The sequence below is a fragment of the Bombus vosnesenskii genome, unplaced genomic scaffold (genome assembly GCF_011952255.1).
Source record: "Bombus vosnesenskii isolate JDL3184/JDL3185 unplaced genomic scaffold, Bvos_JDL3184-5_v1.1 scf7180000013753, whole genome shotgun sequence".
Classification (NCBI taxonomy): Eukaryota; Metazoa; Arthropoda; class Insecta; order Hymenoptera; family Apidae; genus Bombus; species Bombus vosnesenskii.
Window position 1 is genome coordinate 157,733 of NW_022883205.1, and position 24,880 is coordinate 182,612.

The window sequence follows — 24,880 nt, forward strand, 5'->3', positions numbered from 1 at the left end:
CTCCCTCCACTAAGGAGGCGTCGGGGCTCCAACGGATGCAGTGGACGCTCATCTTCAAGTTCCCAGGATGGTCCAAGGGAAAGCGGTGTAGAAGTGCACACGTGAGCACTGTGCATGACATGCTCCTAAATCATTGTTGTTAAGGAAGGCTTTGTAAAGAGAACCTTTTCTCTTCCCGGTTCTCACTTAAAAGTACTACAACATTTATAAATTTTGAGAACCTATTCGGGATCTCTCAGTTGTCTCTTTTTATTATATCTGGTTGCATTCTCATTTATGAATTGTTCCTTATTCAAATGAACAGCTAATTTATTCGAGTATTCCACCAAGGGTGTTTTTATTAAGGTGTTAAGGTAAGGTCTTAGGTACGATACGCCACTATAGTAGCTTTCGCGGATGTCACCTTATGTTACGACGTGTCACTATAGTGGCTTCCGCGGATGTCATCTTATGTTACGACGTGTCACTATAGTGGCTCACTCTACTGACTCATTCGCTTACCGTTTGAACCGTTAGATCTTTTTCATTTGTTTTGCTTCACACTGTTTTTGCTCTCACAACATTTTATAACAGTGTTAACAATATACAAATAGAATATATGGTCTTTTTTTTGTTACGCCAATGTCAGGAATCAATTGTTTCTCATTAAAATAAATATACCATTATTAGATGCTCTTTTTAACATGCCGATCCGTATCCTTATAATTTTTTAGAATCTTCAACCTCAAAATATCGCTTCAAAACAGAAAATTAAAAGCAATTTGACATACACTATCGCGTTATGAGTGTGAAAATTGTGACGTGGATCTATGTGACGTTCTGTGCTCTAAAATATATCACACTCAATTGTAGTATTAATTATTAAAGTAAATTATTAAAGTTAAAGTATATGCACTTTTAAGAAAAATTATAATTTAGTTATCAAAAACTTCGTTCCAATGTGCTTGCATAGAGAACAGCATTATCCATCACACATTGCAGTGCTGTATCGATTACGCGTAATTCGCGTCAAACTCTGCCATACAGAGAAACGGCCCCGCACAAAATTCAGCCGCACCTATGAGATAAAGGATGTTAAGTCAAAAGGTGAAAGCGATTCTCACGCTCTTCGAATATTTAGCTAACGCGCATGAAATCGACCGCTTTGTAAATAATTATCATTTTACTTTATAGGAGAACCAAAATCAAATCTGTTTAAGCTTCTTAATGATAAAATTAGCGAGAAAAAACGAAATACAAGTCGCACAGAAAATAACCACTGAAGTAACGACATATTTCGTAGAAAATAATATACCTGGAAGTAACAATATTATAAATTGATGGCAAAAATATTGTAAGAGATTTCTTATATTATCGGACATAGCACAACAAAACATGGCTAAACCCACCATCCAACAATTACCGATTGACTGTTCCCCGCGACTTGTAATTATCGATCGAGCTATATATAAAGATTTCGTGCTGGTTTATTATTTAGTAAGTTTTGCTAGAGGTTTACTTACTGTGCGTAAATCTAATATTTTTAGTCTTAGAATTTTTAATTCATATTAGGTCAGTTGTTTGTTACATTTTCGAATATAGTATACTTAATCATCAAAACAGTTTTTCCGTTTATGTACTTTGCAATTTTGATTTAAAAAATATTTGCTACGCTATAGTAATGTTATATGTGTAAACAATCTTAAAATATGAACCTTCAATTGCGCAATTACATTATTTATCAATTACATTATTAACCAACTCAGTTCTGGAAATTATTGTTGTTTTGTGATTTTTATGATAACAAAAATATAAGATACCTATGTTTTCAATAAATTTCATTTTTTCTCAAAAATTACTGTCTTCTACAATCAAAACTTGTTATCCCTTTCAACAATCCACATTATATTGATGTAACTCCACACTATATTGATATAAGTTAAATGTAATCATCCCATTAATATACGAATACATTATAAAAAAAATACCATAAAGGAAAATATTATTTAGTATAGAGATGATATAAACAATTAACTAAATGACGTTAGCTATTGAAAAATAATATGGTTTATATACATACATACGTATCAGAAAGCACAAGAATTTGTTATGTTATATATGATATAATACATATATACAAGAAACACAATTTAAACATAAAAAAATATTTTTTTAAAATAATTATAGGTGTAAAGAATTGTTTATTTTATCTTTGGCACAAAGATGATATACTTACGATATATTACCTTTTTGTTTAGCAAAAAAAAAGTATTTTAAAAATATTTAAATAAAACGCCATTTGCTTTTCATATTAAGCAGTGCTGGTTTTTATGCAGTTGCATCGGTTATATGGTTATCTGTAGTTAGAAGAATGTTTCTGATGTGATATTTATATACATAAATCGTATGTGCTTGATGTTGGACGTAAGGGCGAAATTGCTTAAATTTTATGAACTGTTATATAGTTGAGAAATACATATTAATACGTATTAATCGTTTCTGTCAAGTAGTAGATGACATCGTTAGGTTAGAACAAAATTATAAGATTTTATTTTAATTATATTTAATTATATTATGTGGAAACTACAGAATCTAATTATATATAAGATTAATTTTATGTAAAACAATTACTTTGTGTAAATACTGTGAATTAAATTGTATTCTCACATTTGTGTGTAAACAATAGTTGTTATAACCAATGAAAGGTTTCTATTAAGATATAGATTTTCAAATTATATTTGAATTGGAAAGTGATAGAAAGATATTTTAAGATAAACGAGTTTCTTTTATGACAAAATTAGGTTAGGAATGTTGAATATTGACATGTGAAAGTTAATTTTATGTCCCTTTTTCTTTCAATATGAGTACAGTTTATAGCATAAAAAGTAATAAAATTGTTTAAAAAGTTAAAAACAAATAATTTATTTCAATAAGTGAAAGAATATTTTTATACAATTTTCTTTAGCCAATTGTTTAATTGCTCAATACCCGCAAAAGTTTCGAAATCTTTATTATATGCACTACATTCAGCAAACTCAATGTTTGTATCCAAATGGGAGAAGTCAAAATCTTTCCCCTGCTTGCCAAGGAAAACATTTGTTGCTGATGCATCTGTAGCTTCTAACTGACTTGTTTTTGTCATACGTAGTAAATTCATTTCTTTCTCTAATAGAGTCTTTATAACAGCTGCACCTTTTGCCATAGTCTGATCTTGTTTATTGCATAATACAAGTATAGATTTCTTATGTATAGCAGGATCACAGAGTAAGTTATATAAAAATCTGAAATTCAGAAATTATTATTATTCTCATTACAGAATGTGATGACTTACCACTTGTATGTACTTACTCTGCTACATCTCGGATATCTTTTTGGAAAGTCACTGAATCGATCACATAAACAAGACCTTTTGCGGATAACTTGAATTGATCAAAAAATTTGTAACGTAGACGTTCATGTCCAGGTATATCAACAATCTTTAAGGACCGCTAAATAAATTGATACTTTAGAGGCCTATGTTTCTGGTATGTCAAAATTCATGCTTCAAGAAACAATGAAAATATATGTAAAAACTTACGTTATTGATTATGATATCTCCTGTATTTTCTTTTACAGATGTGTGTGTCTTAACAAATTTAGAACAAAGTAGACGTGCATATATCAGTGTTTTACCAGCATCACTAAGACCAGTTAATAATATACTGTTTCCTATAGACCTCCTCTTGTGCCATATGGCAAATAACACTAAGCAAAGGAATAGAATAGAAATTTATATAAGTAGTAGTAATGTTTAAGATTGAGCTGTTAATACCAAACAAATGGCTCTACAGACATAGGCTTATGAATTTTAGGATAAAAGCCTAAGCAAATATTTACATAAAAATGTACCTATTTTTATATTATGTATACAATTACAATGGTATGTTTGTTTCATTACTTGCAGCTATATCTATAATGTTCATTAATTACTGTGGCTATAATGATATACATTTTTTTTAAACAAATGAATGTGATGTCTGTAGAATGTTAAAAATGAAACTATGAGATTGTTCATGTTATTCATGGACATCGTTAAAATATAACAAAAACTATTTAATAATACATGTGCAAATTTAAAGAGGGATATGCTCTGTTACTTTATATCTGTGAATTTCACGTTGTATATATAATTTAGGAATATAATTTATCAAAAGCATTTAGACAGATATATTTTTCGTTTTACTTGCTACAAAAAAAGAAAACTGTGATGTTATTTTGAATAATGTGATAATAAAATCAGAAAACCTATTTCTTATGATTATGAGTCAATTATAATGTTTTATTTAACTTTTAATACATAACCACAGATGTTGGATACAAGACATAAGGAATTTATAACCTATGAGTATTATATATAATTACCTATAGTTACAATAATTGCAATTATTGCAGCTAACACAGCCAGGAACTGAGAATCCACATTGTGATTTGTCAAAGGTTTTATATGCCTTTCCATTGTAAAAGATTTTTTTCTATGTTTATCATAAATCACTTCGTGAATACACCAATCCTTGTAAAATATATTAGTAATTGTATGTGCTATACTATCATTTCATATTGTATATACATATAACACGTAAATAGAAAGGAAGTACAAGCTATGTTAAAAATGGTAAAACTTAAAGAAGCGCCACCTATTGTAATAAGATATCCATTTAAATTACTATAGTCAGTTCCAGTATTTATATAGACACATTCCTATATCCATGAGTATTTATGATTCGTAAAAAGATAATAGAAAATTTTAGGAGTTCTGTTTCAAGTTTTTAAATGGATATATGAAAAGCAATAAGGACTCGAGTGGAGACAAGGGAAAGATCGCTTTTTCCTCTAAAAATACGCTTATTTCAACATTCAGAAAAAATTGATGGATTTGAGACTTGCATGTAATTGGATGTAATTAGTTTTGGGTTGAATTTTACCTTAGTGGACTTCCTCTCTTCCAATGTGTGGAACCCATGGAGTAACTGGCTCCAAATGAGTGACGGCCATTTTGGCGGGTTATGTCAAGTGTGTTTTATACACGCTTGGTTTTTCGCCCTAACATGACTAAGGCTTGCAAGTAATAGATTTTCCAAAGCGTCCGAAGTATTCATTTGTGCTCTTTTCGACCGTTACGCATGTTTTTGTTTCATTTTCTTCTTTGATCGCTTTATTGTAGTTTTTTATTTTTTGTCTCTTTTCTTTTTCATTTATTACTTGTTTTGTTATATTACTGTGTTACTTTAAAAAAATAGAATCTACGAGATGGAATTCAACCTGCTTTAAAAAAAGCAGCTATTGCTTGGACTCGTGAGTATGGGCTCTTACACGCTGATAAATACTATTGTTATCATCGGAATCCGATTACGTTATGTGACGAGGCAAAGCACAGGTTTGGCTGATTTCGATATCCCCTTGGCCATCAAAAAAACAAATCATATAATATGTAACCACAATTAATTTTTTGAGGAAATTCTCTTACCTTTCGACAAAGCGGTCATGTAAGTTTTAAACTTATCTTTGTAAGTTTAACATATTATTCAAGCTATTTTAAAAATTATTCAATTTTTCAGATTGATATACTGTTCTGCTCCAGATTTTTCATGCACGGATACCATTCATGAATTGAGTGATTTCACATTAGGCAACGACTTTGTGGTACTACTATCATTTGCAACAATTGCTGTGTGGTTCTATTATCACCGAGAGATGATAATGGGACACTTTTTAAATATAATGTGGAGAAACCAAAATTACAGGAGGATTTGGGAGCTGGATCTTCAACCATTGCTCGGGTACTTTATGTAACAGTTCAATATTTCAATTTTTCTGTTACTTACTTCTTTGTACTATTTCCATTTGAATACTGCTTCCATTTTCATATTATTTCATAGATTGACCAAGCCAAATTGGACAAACAAAAATATAATCGTGGCAGCAGAGTTGTAAGTCATTGAATTTTGGGTCTGGTAAATACTCCCCTGCCCAAAAAAAAGAAAAAAAAAACGGATGGTATTAGTGTTAAATGCTAAGGTGACGACATTAGTTTTAGCAATAAAAGGAAATGTTGTCGTTGATAGTGAAATCTATATCTGCTGTTTCAAAAGTTATGCCATACTGATTGCAGAGGGATACCTGCTTAGAATAGTCAATCATAATGTAGATTTTGTAAGTAAGCTAGAATTGATTTTAGTTTGGGTTAGTATTTACTTCTCAGCCGCAATGAATTGGCTGGTTATGTTAGTACAAACAAATTTTTGGTCAATTCAATTATAGTTCTTGATGATATGATTATGTATATAAAAAAAAAATAGAATCCAATTGGTGGCCAGCTAAGGATTGGATGAGATGAAGAGGTCGCTTACATGAATTTGTCGATCGCTTATGCCAATTTTTGTAGCGCCGATTTTGTGGTCATAACAACATCGATTTGATGGCATCGTTGATAGAAACGCTCCGAAGACAGTAAGTCGGGAGCATGTAATTCCTCATTTGTAAAGATCAATCAGATGTCATCTGTGCAGTCCACTTTTTGGACGAAGAATGAATAGAAGTAAATATGACGTCAGAGTAACTAAAAACGCTCAACTTTACATAGCCATAACTTCTGAACCAGTAAATTTTGCAACTTCAAACTTGCACTTTTGGATTCTATGCATCAAAAACTATTTTTCAACCTGATTTTGTAGTATTTCAATTAAGTAGTAGCATCTCCATATTGGTGCTAATATAAAAATGGATACATAGATATTTTTAAATTCGTAATGAAAAGAAAATTTGTTCTTTCACTTCCAGATAACAAGAGTGCGCTGCATGAGTTTCATAATGCTCAACTCACGAAATGCTATATAGCATTATGCATTTATGTACTTCCGTGGTGGTGTCACATAAACTTGTGACTTAGATTATAAAAAGAAGGTTGAGCCATAGCCCAACTCTTAATTTTCTTTTATCAAACTTTATTATAAATTCAATGATTACAATAGTCTTACAGAGATAGTATAATATACTGAATCAGAGAAAGGCTGAACAAGAACTGTCTGAGCTTGCTGAAGTCTCGACTTATATATGTTTTGGTTTGGGGATGTTGAGGGGCTTGGAGTAAGTTATGATGATAAGGTGGTGCTGTGTGCAAAAGAGCCCGAAGGTAGGGAAGGAAGTCTTATCTCTGATGTAGATTAAGGTGTGGTCGATGTCACATACCTCTCCCCTTAGATTGATTTTGGTCCCTCAAAATTTTAGCGTTTCTTCAGTATGGAGCTGTGGAATTGGACTCTGGCTGGCTCAGTCTCTATTTGTTCTTCTTCGTCGTGGCATCTTATGCTTTTGAGCTTTGTTGATGCCTGTGGTATCTGTGGTACTTTTGTATAAATATTTAGGGGTGTAGCGTTTGTCACAATGTTTTGAATGTTGGTTTTACAGCATAGTAGGTGGATACATAGTTTCGTTGGTAAACATTTCTTCAATAAGTCGAATATTCCTATTTTGTTAAGAAGATAAATTCCTGTTAATCTTAAGGCAGTGTAACCTGCTATTTGCAGAAATAAAAAATGATTTCATTGATTGTACACCCCATGATTTAATTGATTGTATTCAGAGAGAATACGTTAATTGATTGATTTGATCAGATATTTGGTTCAAATTCTTTTGATGTTCTGGAATATGACTAAAGATTCTAGATGTTCTCTCAATCTTGTCTAACAAGTAGTTTATTCTAGTATCATTTTCAAAAGGAATCGTTTTAAGTTTATACTCAAACGTTACGTTGTCTTTAGATTGTCTTATTTTCATTATACTATCGTTAAATATTAAATTACATTGTTCATCTGGAGATTGAATTATAGAGGATCTGCCTATCTTAATTTGTTTTTGACTGGCGTCGCAAAGCACGTGAATTTCAATTTCTTTTTGTGGTATGGCTATGTATTGATTCTAGCAAATTTTATAGCAAATTTACAAACATTTATCTTTCTCCTAAAGTTAATGATTTCTGACGCACAATCGTGAATAGATTTCTTATCGTGTATGGCTTGTGTTTGTTTGCACATTGTGATTCCTATTTTCGTGTTACAATTTTTATCAAGGTATTCATTGTCAACATTCATATATGCAAATTGATGCGTTAAGAATATTGGATGTTCAATTACAGGTGCCAGAAATGCATGGCTTCTTTTAGTCGGTATAGGGTATACTCGCATTATATCCCATATCAAATCTGTTTGCAAAGGTACGGTTATTTTAAAGAAAACTTTAGTTGCGACAGTGAATACCGTTAGTGTTGATATATCTAGAATGAATTGATAATTTTCGTATTTTGTGTTATAAAGGTGATGGCCTAATGCTTTCTTATAATTTTCGATAAACAGTACGTGATCAATAATCTGAGGGCTAAGGATTCCTGCTTTTTCCATGCTTATGGCATTAAATATTTCGTTAAATTGGAAATTGCACTTTCTGCTTGAATTATTAAATCTGTTATTAGTCTCTCCCTTATATTATTAACGATGTATTCGTCAAATTTAACTCTCATTTCGTCGATTTGTTTTATACTGTCGGATTTTATGATTTTACGTATGAGCGCTGTTTGATTTGCAACTATAGTTTATAATTCGTTTCCTTCTTGAAATAATTTGTCAATGTTAGTATTTATTAGGTCATCGGTGTCAAGAGTTCCGAATAGACTTTTCGATATAGATTCAACAATATTCAACAATCCTCTCTTAGTTAGTGTGTGATTGTGTGTTAAAAGTCGTAATTGGTATGCTGAAGTTTCTAATTTTTCTATGTGTTGGTTTAGAGATATTATTTCGTTATGAAGTTCGCATTTGTTTATACATACTTTCTCGATGAACATGACATTCGCTTTCATATGATTCAGTTTTTCGTGTACATCGTTTATATCTGTCCCTATATACATATAAATTTTGTCGAAATATAAGTATGCTTGCTTAATCTTTTCATGAAATACCTCACTGCCATCTAATTGTAAAACGTTAATTTCTTCCCCAAGCTTAGCGTAAATTAGTGTTTTCGTCAGCTCATCGTGAATTGATAGAATAAATTGGTTTCCTCGCTTAGTCTTTGTCATTGATCTTATAATGTCCATGGTTATTTTGTTGTTGGGGTTTAAAGGTGTGTCTGAAATTACTGGTTCTTCTTTAAAACGTCACAATTTTTAATAAAATCTTCGATTCTACTCATTAAATTTGGGATCTTATATTGTTTTTTTATTCTTTGGTATGTCTTTTGGATTCCTAAATGTCCTATCGTACCGTTATGATTTTCCTGAATTATTTTTTCTATTTCTTCCTCAGTTAATTCTTGGATTGGGACCCAGGCTAAAGTGACAGGGTGTCGGGTATCATTAAAGTATAGAAGTATAAACTTGATTTGATTCTTTTTTAATTCTGTAAACGTGGTGTCTCCTATACCTACTTTCTTGTTATTCCGTAATATGTTATTAACTTTCTTAACCATATTCTCTCGTCAAACTCTCTTAATTCTGTTTTAGTTAGTTTAGAAGGATTGATCGTTAAGTTTCATTTCTAATCGTTTTGGGATTTCTGATTTCTTTTTCCATTCCGCAAAATGTTATAAGAAATCTAAGACTACCGCTCTTTCTAGGGTTTCTACTTTTTGAATCGCATGAATTCTAGATAAGCTATCTGAAACCGGATTGTCTTTGCCTTTAACATATTCGATTCTGTATTCATATTCTTCTAACTCCATCGCATTACTCTAGATGATGGGTCTTTGCAATTATTTAACCATTTCAAAGCTTGATGATCTGCTCTAATAATAAATTTTCATCCTAACAAGTATTGTCGTAATTGTTTCAATGCCAAACTATCGCTAATAGTTCTTTCTCAGTCGTCGTATAATTCTTTTCGGATGGATTCAGTGTTCTGGAAATAAAACAACATGGGTGTCCGTCTTGTGAAAGAACTGCTCCTAGTCCTTTACTTGCGTCGGTTGTTATCGTAAAGATCTTTGTAAAATCTGGATAAGTCAAAATCGGGGCTTCACATAATTTTTGTTTCAACGTTTCAAAACTGTCTTGTTTGTTCGTCCAGTGAAAGTCAATATCTTTCTTAACACGTTCGTCGCCACGTCGCACATATCTATTTGACGGGTATACTTCCATGAGGGCTCCGTCGCCAAGGTATGGTGACGCTCTTCTTGTTCAAGGTAATTAAATATACGATATTATACAGGATGGTTGGTAACTGGCGGTACAAGCGGAAAGGGAGTGATTCTACGCGAAAAAAGAAGTCGGAAAATATGGAATAAAAATTTTTCGTTTGAGACTTTGTTTTCGAGAAAATCGACTTTGAATTTTCGCTCGGTACGCGTGCGGTACGTTATAGCGGATCTCACTGTAGATCGTTGTCTCGATGGAAAAATTAAAAAAAATAAAAAAAAAATAAAAAAAATTTTTATTCTATATTTTCGACTTCTTTTTTCGCCCCCTTTTCGCTTGTACCACCAGTTACCAACCACCCTGTATATAGGATATACAACATAAAAATATTAAAAACATTATACCATTGTGGCGGATCGGTGCCAACAGGATGCCGACAGGTCGAGGCATCAACGCGGTCGTAACACCTCCCGGGCGATCCGCGGGTACCAACCGCCAACACTAGAGGGCTACTACGACGACAACGAGTCTGTCTGTCTCGCTAGCGGTCGAATATACGGTGTCACGATACAAATACCGCATCTAGCGAGACTCCCTCTACGTCTAAGGCAGGGACTACCGGGCATAGCCTTACTGACGAGTCCACCGGTAGTCCCGGGACGAAACGCGAATTCTCTTTTCACCTGGCAGCAACTACTCCACTACACTTCCTACAAAGTGGTGACCACCGACGACGAACACGCACCTCTGGAGAAGGAGTCAGAAGGAGCCAGCCGCCTTGTCCCCCCATGACGATCAGCCTTCCATCATCGACGACGGGCCATTCCCTCTATCTTGTATCGCGCTATATGGCTTCGAGGTCACGCTATAGCGCTAAGGGGAGGCTGTGCGGCGGATTGGTGCCAACAGGACGCCGACAGATCCGAGGCATCAACGCGGTCGTAACACCTCCCAGGCGATTCGCGGGTACCAACCGCCAACACCAGAGGGCTACTACGACGACAACGAGTCTGTCTGTCTCGCTAGCGATCGAATATAGGGTGTCACGATACAAATACCGCACCTAGCGACGAGAGACTCTCCCTCTGTGTCTAAGGCAGGGACTACCGGGCATAGCCTTACTGACGAGTCCACCGGTAGTCCCGGGACGAAACGCGAATTCTTTTTTCTCCTGGCAGCAACCACCAATTACTACACTTCCTACACCATACTTTTTATTAATTTATATTCTGGATAATATATTATATTATTTTATATCGCATGATATTTGTTAAAACATTCCAAACACATTTGGGGTGATTTTGGGCACTTCGACCAATAATTGTAGACTCCGTCATCACTACTTTCCTCACTTTCAAATATATTTTCACACTGTTTACTGAACATTTTGAGGATGCAAAAATCACTGATGTACGTCTTACAAGTATGCTTCTCGACTAAATGAAAGATCTCAGATATCTGCCATGACATCCCTCGGAATACTCTAGCTGGAAAGCTTATCGCTTTCTCCATTTCAGAACTAAATAATCTTTTCTTTACAAGGCGGCAATGAAGGCGATAAACAATGAATTACCGCTTGTCGCTCTATTTACGTTCTGCGTACCGGCGGTCGGATTTGGGCCCCGCAGAAAACTTAGCCGAATCATGCTGGGCAACGAACGTGTTAATTAATTACTAACTACCTCCCTCTACAACTTGCAAAATATAACCTGTGAGCAATTTAGATGTACAATATAATATATGTCGGAGATGAAAAGACATCGGAGCCTTCCGTTTGGAACTTCGGGAAAATCCCTTAACACCGTAATTATTTATTATTATTTTATTTATTTATCCTTAGTCCGTGCCTTTCGGCTTTGGACGACTTTCGGTTTACATCTCTTATAATGCCCTACATCACATCTATTTCTCTTACTCTAGCACTTCTATTGTTATATACTGCTTATATCTACCTATTGCACCTTGCTTGCTCTCTCTCTAATAACTAACTATTAACTTATATCTAACGCTTATAACTAAGTGCTCATTCCTTCTTTGGCTTTTGCTTCCTTGCTGTGCTCCCTCCCTGTCGTTCCTCCCCCTCTTCTGCTACTCTTCTGTTCCATATTATCGCTTTCAATTCTGTCAGTCCTTCTCCAGTCTCATTCAGTACTTCTACCATGTTTCTTGCTCCTCCTGTTATCTCACATTCCTCTATTACGTGCTTCAAGTCCTTCTCTCCTTTTTTGCATAATCTGCATCCTCTTTCTCCCTCCTCTTTCCAGTGTTCCCTTGCCGTGGTTTCGTTACCAAATCTAAATCTTGCTACCATACTTCTGTCGTTCCATTTCATCTTTCCTTCTAGATACTTTGGTAGCCCTTCTTTTGCAATGTTTCTGTAGTATCTGTTGTATTTAGATTCCCTTATCCTTTTCTCCCTCTTCTCTGTTTCTCTTTTCCTTCTTTCTTCTATGATTTGGTTAGCTGTCATCCTTTCCTGTCTATCTCCTGCCTCCACTTGTGTCTTTCCCTCTCTCGCCTCCTTTAACCTCATCTTTCTTTCCCTTGCTCTTTTCCCTTCTTGGCCCTTTCCTCAATTCCTTTCTCTCTCCTTTATACATTCCTTTACTGCAGTATGTACCCTACATACCTAATTTCATCCACTTCTTCTAGTTCTTGCTCACCCCATCTCCAGTTCCTTTACCTCCTATTGTTCCTTCTCTTTTCAAACACTACTACTTTCGTCCTTTCCGTGCTCAATTCCAGTTCCACTTCCTTTAGGAATGTCTTAAATCTCTTCATCATTTCTTTTAACTCCTCTTCTCTGTCCGCTATCAATACAATGTCATCTATATATGATAGTGACCATACCTTACTATCTCCTACCATTATGCCTCCTACTTGACCTTTCCTTATTTCCTCCTCCAGCCCTGCTACATAGATGTTAAATAGTGTCGGGCTCAGCGGGCACCCTTGTCTCACTCCCCTCACTGTCCAAAACTCTTTTGTGTTATTGTTCCTGATCCTCACTACGTTCTTTGTCTCTTCGTATATCTCCTCTATCCTTCTGATTAACTTCTCGTTAACCCCCATTCCCCTCATTATCTCCCCCAGCTTCTTCCTGTTGACCCTATCAAACGCTGCCTTTAGGTCCGCGAAGCATGCATATAGCTTCCCTCTTTCCCCGCTTAATTGTTTGTCTATTATGTGGTTCAATACGTACACTGCGTCTATCACTTCTCTTCCTTTCCTAAACCCGAATTGGCTCTCTCCCAGCTTGTCTTCGATCTCTACTTTCAGCCGCTCGTCCAGAATTCCTGCATAAATCTTATATGCCGTGTCTATTAACGTGACCCCTCTGTAGCTCTTCACTGCTCCCTTGTCCCCCCTCTTGTAAATCGGACATATTACGCCTTTTCTCCAGTCTTCAGGTATCCCCTCTCCATTCCATATTTTCCTTAACATCTCCCATAACGCCTCCCCCACTTCCTTCGGCGCATACTTCCATACCTCGTTTTCCAAACCATCTTCCCCCGTTACTTTTTTCTCTTTCAGTTTCTTATTTGGAATATCGCCTCTTCTTTCTCTATGTTGTCTTCTCTCTCCTCCTTTGATTCCTCCTCCGCTCTTCGTCTTTCTGTTCTTCTGTCCTCTTTGCTTTCTGTCCCCTCTAACATTTCCATAGAATAATTTTTCCACTCCTCTTCCCTTATATCTTCGTCTACAACCTCTCTTCTTCTCCTATATTTATTTGTGTAGTTCCATGCTTCTTACTCTGTTTTGATCTTGTTGATTTTCTCCATCTCTTCCTCTTCCTGCTTCTCCTTTCTTTGTTTACACCACTGTTTAAATGCCTTCTTCTCCTCTATGAATTCTTCTCTGCTGCATTTTCTTTTCCTAAATTTTGTCATTTTCCTTCTTATCTCCCTTTTCCTCTCCACTCCTTGTCGTACCATACCTTTTCTCCTATGCTCCATTTCCTTATTCTTACTCTCTTCTTTGGTATTGCCTCGTTTATCTTCTTCTTAATTTCTGTCCACATTTCCTCTACTGTTCTTTCTCTGCTTGCCCAGTCTTTGCACTCCTCTAAATATCTTCCCACACTTTCTTTTGTCCATTCCCTTCTCTCCTTCTCTTCTTCTTTTCTTTCCTCATCTCTTTGTAACTCTGGTCCCTCTATTTCTATTTCCAACATGTGGTCTGACTCTACTCGTTTTCCTACCTTCATGTCTGTTATTTCTTCTATCGCTTCCTGATTGCCAATCACGTAGTCTATTACCGATTTTCTTCTCTCCCCCATATATCTCCTCATCTCCTCATCGTCCACTCATCTCCTTTGTCTCGACCATTAATTATCGTCCAGCCTCTTTCATCCAGCAACCTTAGTAGAATTCCTTCTTCCGTATTTATTGTCTTGTCTTTTGATCTCCTGCTCTTTTCTTTTCCTAGTTCCTTGTTTATCAGCCCTCCCTCTTCTCCCGTTCTTGCATTCCAATCTCCTCCTATGATCGTCACTTCCTCTTCCCTTCCCTCTACTCTTTCCTCTATTTCTTTCCATGTCCTTTTTGTGTTCCGATTATAAACCACCACAATTCCTCTCCTTGTACCTTATTTTTCTTTCTACGATGTCGTCACTTATTTCCTTATACTCTGTTACGTCGCGTAACACTCTACCTAGCCCAGGCCACACACCGCGGGCAAGATGGCAACCAGATGTCTTCGGATACTCACTGCGTACCATCAATAGTCTCGAGTACCTTCCATAAATCTCAGGAATTTCCTAGTCGAGGTCTTTCAAACTGAACAAACGTCTGTTTCCGAAGCATTTCTAAAGACCTTTGTCTACTACGGCTTGACAAAGGAAAGTTAGTTTTTCTCACGTATGATGCAACTTTTCTCCCACTAACCACTTTCTCTCGAGGGCGGTTAAGACCCCTCGTTTAACCAATTAATAACGAAGCCTATTTCCCTCACTCTCTTAACTAAAATCGTCACCAACAAATCCGATGGCCCCGTGCGCTAGACACACCCATCCTTAGCTTTCCTCCGCCACAGCATCGTCTCCGAACCTCACTGATTTTCTATCTTTCGAACAGTCAATATCCTTCGACCGGGTTTACACCCGAAGATCAGTCAGTCTCAATCAAACATCTCTTTAAGCCGTCAACAAGTCGAACACAGTAGTCATCTCATAGCAAATATTCATTTTGTGTTACTCTGAAGTTGTTGGTTTGTGAAAATATATAATAACGTGTTAGCAGCAGCGTTATCTTTAATTTAACTACCCTTATTATCCCAAAAGAAATAAGGGATCGAACGATTCGCGGCGTCGATTATCAAATCGTAACGGGAATTTACGACTCCCGTTGGCGCGCTTCTTCGAGATCGTGTCTCCCTGCGAACGTGCGAAAACATACTCTGTTTCCCTCAGATTTTTGTTTAGGCCTGTTATTATACTCCCTTTTGCCCTTCCCTTTTCCCATTTTCTCCTTACTGCCCTGCATTTCCAGTCGTATTCCTTGGGTAGTCTATGTTTTACCTTTCCTCAAATATTCCCATACCTCTTTGTCCTTGTTCATTATCTCTGCCACGTTCCAGAAGCACATTTTCAACCCTTTTATGTACCCCCCTTTCTTTCTCCTTATCTCATCCTCTCGCCTCTCTCCTTCCTTCTTCTTCTAGTTTCTCCTCGCTTCCATTCCACCGACATATATATATATATCGGAGACGAAAGAACACCGGAGCCTCTGGAATTTTGGATAATCCCGCAACATTGTAATCTAGAGTCTACGATAGCTGTAATTAAACAATTGTAGTTGTTCAATCCGATTGTAATTGTTCGAGATTGGTGATAGTGAGCTTTGGCTCGAGCCGACAGTCCGTCGCCTAACGTAGCCGCGATCAAGGGATGAACGCTTTGTCTAACAAAGGTACGGAGTAATTCTATAGCCCTCCTTAAAAGAAATATTTGTGACGGCACGCGACGGTAAACATTCCAATGACCCCTCCGGTTTTTGTACACCCATCGGAGCGCCAAGGCCTGAAGCTCGAGCGGAGGAGACGCCGCCAGAACACTTGCCCACGCATACGATATCGTCCGGTATCCCCTTACGATCCTGATGGCGGTCGTCCTATGTAGTCTCCTCAGTAAGAGCAAACTGCGACGACTCGTCATCAGATCCCCTGCCCACACCGGAGCCCCGTACAGGATCCGAGAACGGATGACTCCCTCATATAGTCGGCGCTCTCCGACTCCTGCCCCACCGATATTCGGCAGCAGGTCACATAAGGCGTTGACCGCCATCGTCACTTTGGGAATTAGGAGCCTGAAGCGCGGTTCGAATGTCCATTGACTGTCGATGGTGAGGCCCGGATATTTGATCTAAAGCCTTACCTCGACGTCCTCCCCGTTTATGTCTAAACACAGGCCAGGCGGAGGAGCCCCCCTACGCCGTCAATCGCAAAACCATATGGCCTCTGACTTGGCTGGGATCACCCTCAGGCCCAGGCGGCGTATACGCGGTACCGCTATAGTCCGTACCGCGCAGGCGGCGGCGAATTCGCCGTGGCACAGCGTCTCGTGCCACCAGCGTCCCTCAGCCAGGACCAACGTGTCGTCCGCGTAACACACCATGCCTGTGACTGGGGACATGGGACAACGAAACACCGCGTCGTAGCCGATGATCCAAAGAATCGGTCCCAAAATCGACCCTGTGGAACCCCGCGCTTTACGGGCCGCTTTCCCTCCCCATCCTTGCCAGCGTACCCAACCCACCTGTCGCTTAGGTAGGCCTGGATGACACGAATAATGTTGGGAGACACCTCGAAGAATTTAAGGGCCTCCACTATCCCATCCCAGAATATTGTGTTGAACGCATTGATTATGTTTAAAGAAACTGCCGGCGCTACTCCACCCCAGGAAATCATGGTCCGCGACATCTCCCGTAGCCGGTTCACTGCATCCACCGTCAAGCAGCCCCGCCGAAAGCCGTACTGGCTTTCGTGCCAACTGGGCATTTACCCCGACATGTGAGCCTCCAGATGGGTGGCAATGACTCTTTCGAAGAGCTTGTCACTTCATCCAATAGGTACACCGGACGATACGCGGACGGCGAGTCCGTCGATCGTCCATTGTTCCGAGGCAGGACCAGCCTCGCTATGTGTCATATCCGAGGGTAGGCTTTCTCCCTCAGACACCGTGTAAATAGGTGTCGTAGTCAGGGAAGCATGACCCCCATCGTCTCCTTTCATACCCGTCCTGGGACGTCGTCTCGGCGGCGCCACGTTCCACGTCGCGGGAGGTCATCCATCTCGCCGCATCTAGCATCTCTTCCTCCGCAGCCTCCAGTTCCTCCCTCCAGTTCACTATCCAAGTCGAGGAAGTGCGCTGATGCCCCGGGCTGACCTTCTGTGACGGGAATAGTGTGCGAATGACTTCCTCAAGCAATGCCGGATCCATATGTGCTGTCAGCAGTGGGGCTCCTGGACGCAGCTTCTTCATCACCATCCTGTACGGCCGCTCCCATGCATCGGATTTGACCGACTGGACGAGGTCCATCCAGGATCGGGCTTTAGCGATCTTGATCCTCCGCTGTAAGATGCGTCGCGTCTCGCTATATGCCTCGTAGCAGAGGGAGATCTGTTGGTCGTCACGAAGCCGCTGACGGCGGGCCCTCTGGAACCGTTTGCGAGTCCACAGTCCCGTTCTGTCTAGCACCGGGCACGGAGCGCGGCATCGACGCATCACATGCCGCGGTCATGTCTCGACGGGGGCTCTCCGCCTCCTCGTCCACGCTTGTCTACTCTGTATAAGAGTCCCAGTTCTAGGCCGCTAAAATGGCTGCTGCCTGGAGCATCTCACTGTCTCTATCTTTGATGCGCCATCTTGGTGACGGGCGGAAGCGTTCTACTGCCCGGATGCCGCGGGTATCTCCCACGGCCTCTCTCCGGCCCTATCTCCATGAATATATAGAGGTGATCTGAGAGAGTCTCAATCCCCTCAGCTACTCCACCCTTTTTTGTCCCGCGAGGAGGGGAAAACGCTATTACGCATACCCAGTGACTGTGTCACTGGGTTATGTCGGACTCGCGGGTGGTGACACCCATTAAAAGCCCTTTCTCTATCCGCTCCACTCGCAGTACAAGTACCAACCCCGGCACAGTATTTCGGCATTAGTACTCCTCTTTTAGTCCAGGTCTTCACCTCACAGTCCTTCTTCTCTCAAGATTTCTCTCCTGAACTTGTCTCGTCGTCGTAATCTTCTTACACCAAGTCTGGAACCTAGTCCAGTTATCTTCCTTCTTTATCATCACTTCAATAAAATTATCCATTGTCAGAGGTGTGCCGATATAGTTCTGCAACTCAGTCCTTTCACGTATCCACCTAGGGTAGTGAAACAGCGTATGCTCAGCATTGTCTCCTTCATAGTCGCAATCCCAACATTTGGTATGCATTTGGTATTTCTTTGTTTATAGTTTTGCGATAAACGTAAAGATTCCTGTCAGGATCTGCATCGTGATATGGTTTATTTCTCTTCTACACTTCCTAAAAGAGCAGGTGTTTGCCGCCAACCTCTTCGATCAATTGTCACTCCTATAATAATGCCACTCTTCTCTTCACTTTTCCCCAATGTGCTCTTCCTCTGTCTTAATCTCCTCCGGGAAGGCTGTGATATCTCCTAGTTTAGACCGTATTTCGTAACGTTCCTGCTGATATTGTTTCTTCATTTGATATTGAATTTCATTTAGCGTTGATAAGAGACATTTTACGAAAATATTTCCAACGTAGAAGCATGGTAGGAGGAGGAAAGAGAAAGTCTGAGGATTTACTATTTCGTTTAATTGATAGGCATTTTCCATCAAAATGCCCTAATCGTGCCGGCACAACACAATTATCAGGAAGAAAATAGTTGTTTGTGTGAAAAATAAGAGAAGGACCGGCACGCGATACGAATGCAGAAAATGCGATGTCGGATTATGTATCGATAATTGTTTTGAAATTTTTCACACACAACTGAATTATTAACTTGTATTATATTTACTAAATTTAGTTTTCTAGTTTATTGTTTTCTAGTTTATTACCCAAATTCTAGCTTATTGTAAATTTCAATGTTTATAATAAATAATTAATACTAAAAAATAACGCTCTTGAATCATTTAATCTCGTGCAAAAGAATTACTATAACTTATTACGATTTGCGCTTTGAATAGTCAATCAACAGAGTTCAGTCTAAGGAAAAAGTATTCCGTCCACAGCGATCGTCAGCGCTGGCCGCGTGCCGTCCGTACGGGCCGCATAGAATTAAGATTCCGCAGACCGGACGTTGGACCTCTACCTTCATCCGCGGAAGACCGCTCAACCATCGCTCCATCGTTGTTGATTCTGCCACCAACTCCTCTGTTCTTCATTAATGTTTTCTCCTCCTCCTTCGTTTCCCTGAATTTTCTATTCTTATTGGAATTCGGAATCAGATAGCTACCCTGGTCCGTCAACTTCTCTTGGGAGGCAACCTCCATTTCGCTATCCTGTCCAGTTACCTCTCTTCTTACCGGACTCCTCTCCAATCTTCGTCCAGGCTTGAACGGGTCCGCCACTTTAATGGCACCCTTCTCGATATTATGGAGCCTTTGTCACGTTTACCATCAACGTCGCTCTCTCTCTCTCTCTCTCTCTCCACGCTTCTGGTCCCCGGTCGCTTTTACCGTGCTAGAGGTGGCCCTGGGACCGATCATCCTCACGTTGTTTCTCATCTAGTCGTTTGATGACCGTCGGGGCGAGCCTAGCGAGGTACCACCCGCAACACCGATGGGTCCTGGAGGCTCTGACACCCCCTGAGCCATAATTTTCTTCTTTCTTGTTAATCTATCCATGTTCTTTATCAGAATAAAGTAGTTCGAGGATATAGATAAGTTTGTCATAAATTCGTTTCTCCCTTGTCGTTTTCATTTCCGTTTTCAATGTCGTCATCAATTCGTTATTTCATTCTCGTGTCCATTTCAGTTGAAAAGGCGTCATAATCGTTATACCAGTTCCATGTGCATTATTTGAATGTTTAACTGTAACACGTTGACGCCAGCGCTAATATTCATAGTTTTCGCTGTGAGGTGACGCCCGAATGCAAGGCTTGCTTCGTGGAACGGCGCTGGGTCAGATTAGACTGTTCGATACGACCGCAATTTTTCAACTTTGACCTCAATTTATACAAAATTACAAAAGCTATACGATTCCTATTGGGTTTAATGAATCACATAATGAATGAATGGGTTCTACAATATCAAGTTGCATATATCTATATGTCGGAGATAAGAGGACACCGGTGCCTTCCCTCTGAAACCTCGGGAAAATCCATAAAAACATTGTAATTAAAATCTACAGTTGTAATTAAACGATTTGCCGTCATTCTACCCAATTGTATTTGTTTGAGACTTGTGACAATGAGCTTGAACTCAAGGTGACAATTAGTCGCCGAACGTAACCGCGGTCAACGGGACGAACTCTCCATCTAACAAAGGCATTGAGTAACCCTATAGCTCTCCTTAAAAGAAAGATTTGTAGCGACACGTGGCAGTAAACATTCCAACGTTTTCTGTCCCGTAGCTCGCCACACGCAGATCCTATTCTCCGGGCAGGATGTTTACCAGATGCCGACGCATCTCCGCAATACGTAATCGGCTAGCCCAAGGACCGTTATAAACACTAATATCTAGTTACCTAAAATCCTTCAACAGATACACAGTTTTTGTCCCAGTTACAGGAAGACAGGAGAGACCTATTTTTCCACGAACGACGTCTCCCACTAGCAACCTTCCTTCAAGGGCGGCTAGCATCCTTTTCTAACTACCGATATGGAGATTGGCCAATTGGCAGCAACGTCAATTTCCCTTACTTTCCGAACGTAGGATATCCCCGACGAATCCGATGATCTCGTGTCCTTAGACACACCCCGTCATAGTTTTCCTCTGAGGTATCACCGGGACGGAAAGTCATTCTCTCTTGCGATCTCATCGACAAAAAAGATTAACGCCTTACGGTCAGTGAATATTAACACAGAATCCGACTTAGATTTTTGCGAGTGCGTACGACTACCGTCCCGTTGTTCGCGGATTCGTTATCGAACCTAAGACCATTGTCACTAGCGTCGCAAGTGTGTGATCATTGTGAGTTTGTGTCAACTCTGTAACAATTTCGTGTGTGTCAATAAAAATAACTTCAGTGTAAAAAAAAACATGGATAGCTTCAGTGAGGAATCCTTATCTGTCCCAAGCCCCCGCCACGAGGATGACTCGGGCCCAGATTCGGACGTTGACTCGACACATAAATGTTAAGTAAAGCTGACGGGACCAGCTTTGGCCATAATTTTGTACTCTTTTCGATTTTTCTGAAAAAGTAGAGGTCTGACGCGAATTCTGACCATCGTACGCAATTCTGTGAGCATTTTTCTATAAGAAACGTTCATAGTGAAAATTAAAAAATTTTTCAGTTCCGTTCAGGACAAAAGAATAGTCACGCATGTTCGTCGGAGAACAACGGCGCGCGTAAGGAACGTGCACGACGAAAATAGTGTTAGGACGTATGTAAGTTTTAGTCGTAAATTATGTTGAGTGCAACCAACATAATTTAACAGTCCAACCCCTGATTGACGATTTCCCGGTGACCTAACACTCGAGGCTCGAATACTTCCAAGGTGCGAGTTGATGCACTAGAGTTTTGTTTCCAGGACCGCCGAAGAATGATATACTGTCGGGCTAAGTGGCCCGATGAGGACCATCACGCGATTTTCCAGCGGCCGAATTTGACTTTTAGGGCCGCCCACACATAGTGAGAGAAATCAATGATTTCTGAGGGAACGAGTTCGCCCCAGCCGGCACTTTCTAAATATATAATGTGTGATCTAGTAACTGGGGATGATTATTGAGAACATAACGAGTTTCCCGAGCACACATTTCTTCTAATAAGTGTAAAGGTAATCAAAATTTTCTTTTCTTCTAGATTGGTATTAGCATTTTTCTTTTTTAATTTTTGCCCATCTAAATAATATATCATATACCGTGAATATGAAGATCAGTGATTCGTCTGATGAATCAATAATTGGAAGCAGGAGAATTATACAAACAGCACATATATTTTCAACTTCTTCAGACGAGGCAAGTGATGACAACAAACAACGAACTAAACGACAATACCACGGAAGAAGAAGATTTCGAATCGGATTTAGACGAAGAGAAAGAGATCAAGCCATGAATGAGTATTCGCAAGAAGAAGAGTTGTTAATTGATGACACGGACTGCGACGACCCTGCTTTTTATATAAGTTATTCCTCACGGACTATATATTAGAAATGATCGTTGAGGAAACGAATAAATATGCTGTACAATGCATGGAGAACTCTGCATCTAGCAGCAGAAGACACCAACTGGCCTGGAAACCTGTTACAAAAGACGAATTGAACACTTTTACTGGTATCCTGCTTTTCATGGGTGTAGCGCCGCCATCTGAAATTAGATTATACTGGTCTCGAAAGAAGATATATTGGAACTCACGTATACAAAACGCGATCTGTTTATATCGATACTTAAATATTTATGTCTTTCCGACAATTCCACGGCTAGGACTGAGGATCGTTTGTATAAACATACGTTCAAAAATACTGTTAAACCTGGTAAAAATATTGTAATTGACGAAATCATGGTTCCGTGGAAAGGATGCCTCAGTTTTCGCTAATATATTCCAGGCAAGCGGCATAAGTATGGGGTAAAATTTTATAAACTGTGCCTTCCGGAAGTTTACACCCATAATATTCATATTTATGCCGGAAAAATGCAACCAGAATAGTGAACACATGCGCATGATGTAATAATGACATTGATAGGTGAATTATTATTTGAAGGCCGTATATTATTTACTGGTAGCTTTTATACTAGTGCCCCTTTGGCCGAGGAACTTCTGCAAAAAAAATATTTATTTGTGGCATTATAAAAATGAATAAAAAATCTCTACCGCCGCAGGCAAGACAAAAACAGCAACGGCGTGGCTTTATGAGTTATGAAATATGAGTCCGATCAGATGTCATCCTATTATAGTTATTTGCGCAGAACCATAAAATGGAGAAAACTTGTAATAGAATTAATATGAGGGACTTGCCCCGTAAATGCGTGGTATGTACATAGAAAATGGGGTACTAAAAGTATCAAAGTCTTAAGATTTCGCAAAGAAATTATTGATCACCTTTTAAGTACAGTGAATCCCCACAGAGAAGAAATGCCAAGTGAAAATGAAATACTGCCCAAAAAACATTCACATTTTCTGCAGTCGTACCAAGGGCCCGCAAGAAAAATGATATGGCGGTGTAAACAATGCTATAAACGCATTTCTAAAATAAAAGGTAGAGAATATGCCGCGAAAATAGCCAAAAAGCTAACAACATATTGTAATCGTTGTAAGGGCCAACTGGCACTCTGCCTAACATGTTTTAAAAAATAGCATGAAAAAAGGAAATAATTATGTTAAGTATATATTATTAAATAATCATATTGAATTGTTATGTTACTACTAATCTAACTAATTACTAAAAATTACTAAAAATTACTAAAAAAACTAATCACAATAACGTACTATAATTTAGCCGACTAAATAGTTAATTTGCAACTCTCGTCACCACGGATAAAACGCTCCCTCTCACACGCGGATCACACTCTTTCGACAACGCTAGCAACACTCTCTCGACAATGCAACTCGCACTCCCTGACTTCTCAATTCACACTCTCTGGCTTCTCCACTGACACTGACTGTTAATTCGTCTTTCTCCCTTAGCAGCCCTTTGTCCCTTTGTCTTAGCCCCACCACGCACGTGTTCCGCAACAACTCGTAGCCAGGGTCACGTAGGCCTTTTCTACGAAACTATTCAATTGAAGGACCGACGACACATTGATGGGCTTGTCGGCACCTCGGCTCTCTCGCGACATTGTTTATGGTTCACCCGATATTTCTTAGGCCTTTCGTCCATGATAATACACTATTGTATGTCTGCTTATAATGTTGAGATAAAATAATATAAATCTATTCTGTATTACCTATTTTGTGAAATACGATTATTGTCCGTTGCACTTCTCGTTTCTCACACAGTTCATATTATATCCTCCAATTACTCCACTTATTCTTGTTCAGCGAGGATATTATCATTTAATTACATTCAAACATCTTGCAACTCACTCACTCGATCATCATCTATATCGACTCCATTGCAACACACACTCCAACATCCACCAAACGCTATTCCACTTACATCCATTCACCTGTCATCTCATTCCACTTCACACCCCTTAAAATTTATCGCACTACTTCCTTGCAATTATTACACTTCCCGCCACCTTATAACCCACTATAATCCATTGCAATCCTGCCAAAACTCACACACTCATACATCCTCGTATATTCACTTGGCTAGCGGGAACAACCCGTCAACACGTCCGCTCTCCATTTCGTCCCGAACCGAAGTCTGCAACTTTCCAGCCTGAGACCCATCGAAACGCGTTGGGGGTGCCCCATGCAATATGGACGACGGAACATCCCCTCCACATCATGTATGTGCTGGTTGAGCCTCTGTTCAATAATAGGAGCCCGAGTTCTGCAGCTCAATTTGACAGCACCCGGCCACAATGGTTAGTCTTTGCGAGGAGTGGGCATTAAAGTCCTCCAGGATGAGAACCTGACGAGGAAGGTATCGTCTCATGCAATCGCCAACCCTGTCCACAAACTCCCCA

General features: G+C 39.1%; 2 protein-coding genes, 2 long non-coding RNA genes and 1 pseudogene across 5 annotated transcripts; 3 read left to right on the plus strand and 2 right to left on the minus strand.

Moving 5' to 3' along the window:
• Window positions 1–2,253: 2,253 nt before the first annotated feature.
• LOC117238896 lies at window positions 2,254–4,279 on the plus strand. Of its 2 annotated transcripts, XR_004494295.1 has the most exons (4): window positions 2,254–2,403; window positions 2,490–2,505; window positions 3,296–3,503; window positions 3,595–4,279. It is a non-coding gene; the product is annotated as an uncharacterized LOC117238896 (long non-coding RNA). The 2 variants fall into 2 exon arrangements; XR_004494294.1 differs by lacking the exon at window positions 2,490–2,505 and having other exon boundaries at window positions 2,259–2,403.
• LOC117238895 (signal recognition particle receptor subunit beta) lies at window positions 2,877–4,655 on the minus strand. The gene is made up of 4 exons (XM_033504099.1): window positions 4,381–4,655; window positions 3,557–3,723; window positions 3,328–3,467; window positions 2,877–3,260 (listed from the first exon to the last, which is right to left on the minus strand). The coding sequence occupies exons 1-4, from the start codon at window positions 4,472–4,474 to the stop codon at window positions 2,927–2,929; spliced, it is 735 nt and encodes a 244-aa protein (XP_033359990.1). The 5' UTR covers window positions 4,475–4,655; the 3' UTR covers window positions 2,877–2,926.
• A 431-nt stretch (window positions 4,656–5,086) lies between these two features.
• LOC117238897 lies at window positions 5,087–6,890 on the plus strand. Its single transcript, XR_004494296.1, has 3 exons — window positions 5,087–5,501; window positions 5,574–5,795; window positions 5,895–6,890. It is a non-coding gene; the product is annotated as an uncharacterized LOC117238897 (long non-coding RNA).
• A 7,093-nt stretch (window positions 6,891–13,983) lies between these two features.
• On the minus strand, window positions 13,984–14,741 carry LOC117238898. The gene has a single exon (XM_033504100.1). It carries the CDS (start codon window positions 14,430–14,432, stop codon window positions 14,040–14,042), a length of 393 nt encoding a protein of 130 aa, XP_033359991.1. The 5' UTR covers window positions 14,433–14,741; the 3' UTR covers window positions 13,984–14,039.
• A 7,421-nt stretch (window positions 14,742–22,162) lies between these two features.
• LOC117238900 lies at window positions 22,163–23,096 on the plus strand (annotated as a pseudogene).
• Window positions 23,097–24,880: the final 1,784 nt, after the last annotated feature.

Excerpts from the sequence above, each read along its gene's own strand:
- LOC117238895 (XM_033504099.1), bottom strand. The coding sequence starts at position 4,474 with ATGGAAAGGCATATAAAACCTTTGACAAATCACAATGTGGATTCTCAG. Across the intron at positions 3,468-3,556 it reads GAGATATCATAATCAATAAC|CGGTCCTTAAAGATTGTTGA; the intron begins GTAAGTTTTTAC and ends CAATTTATTTAG. Across the intron at positions 3,261-3,327 it reads GATATCCGAGATGTAGCAGA|ATTTTTATATAACTTACTCT; the intron begins GTAAGTACATAC and ends TCTGAATTTCAG.
- LOC117238898 (XM_033504100.1), bottom strand. The coding sequence starts at position 14,432 with ATGAGGAGATATATGGGGGAGAGAAGAAAATCGGTAATAGACTACGTG.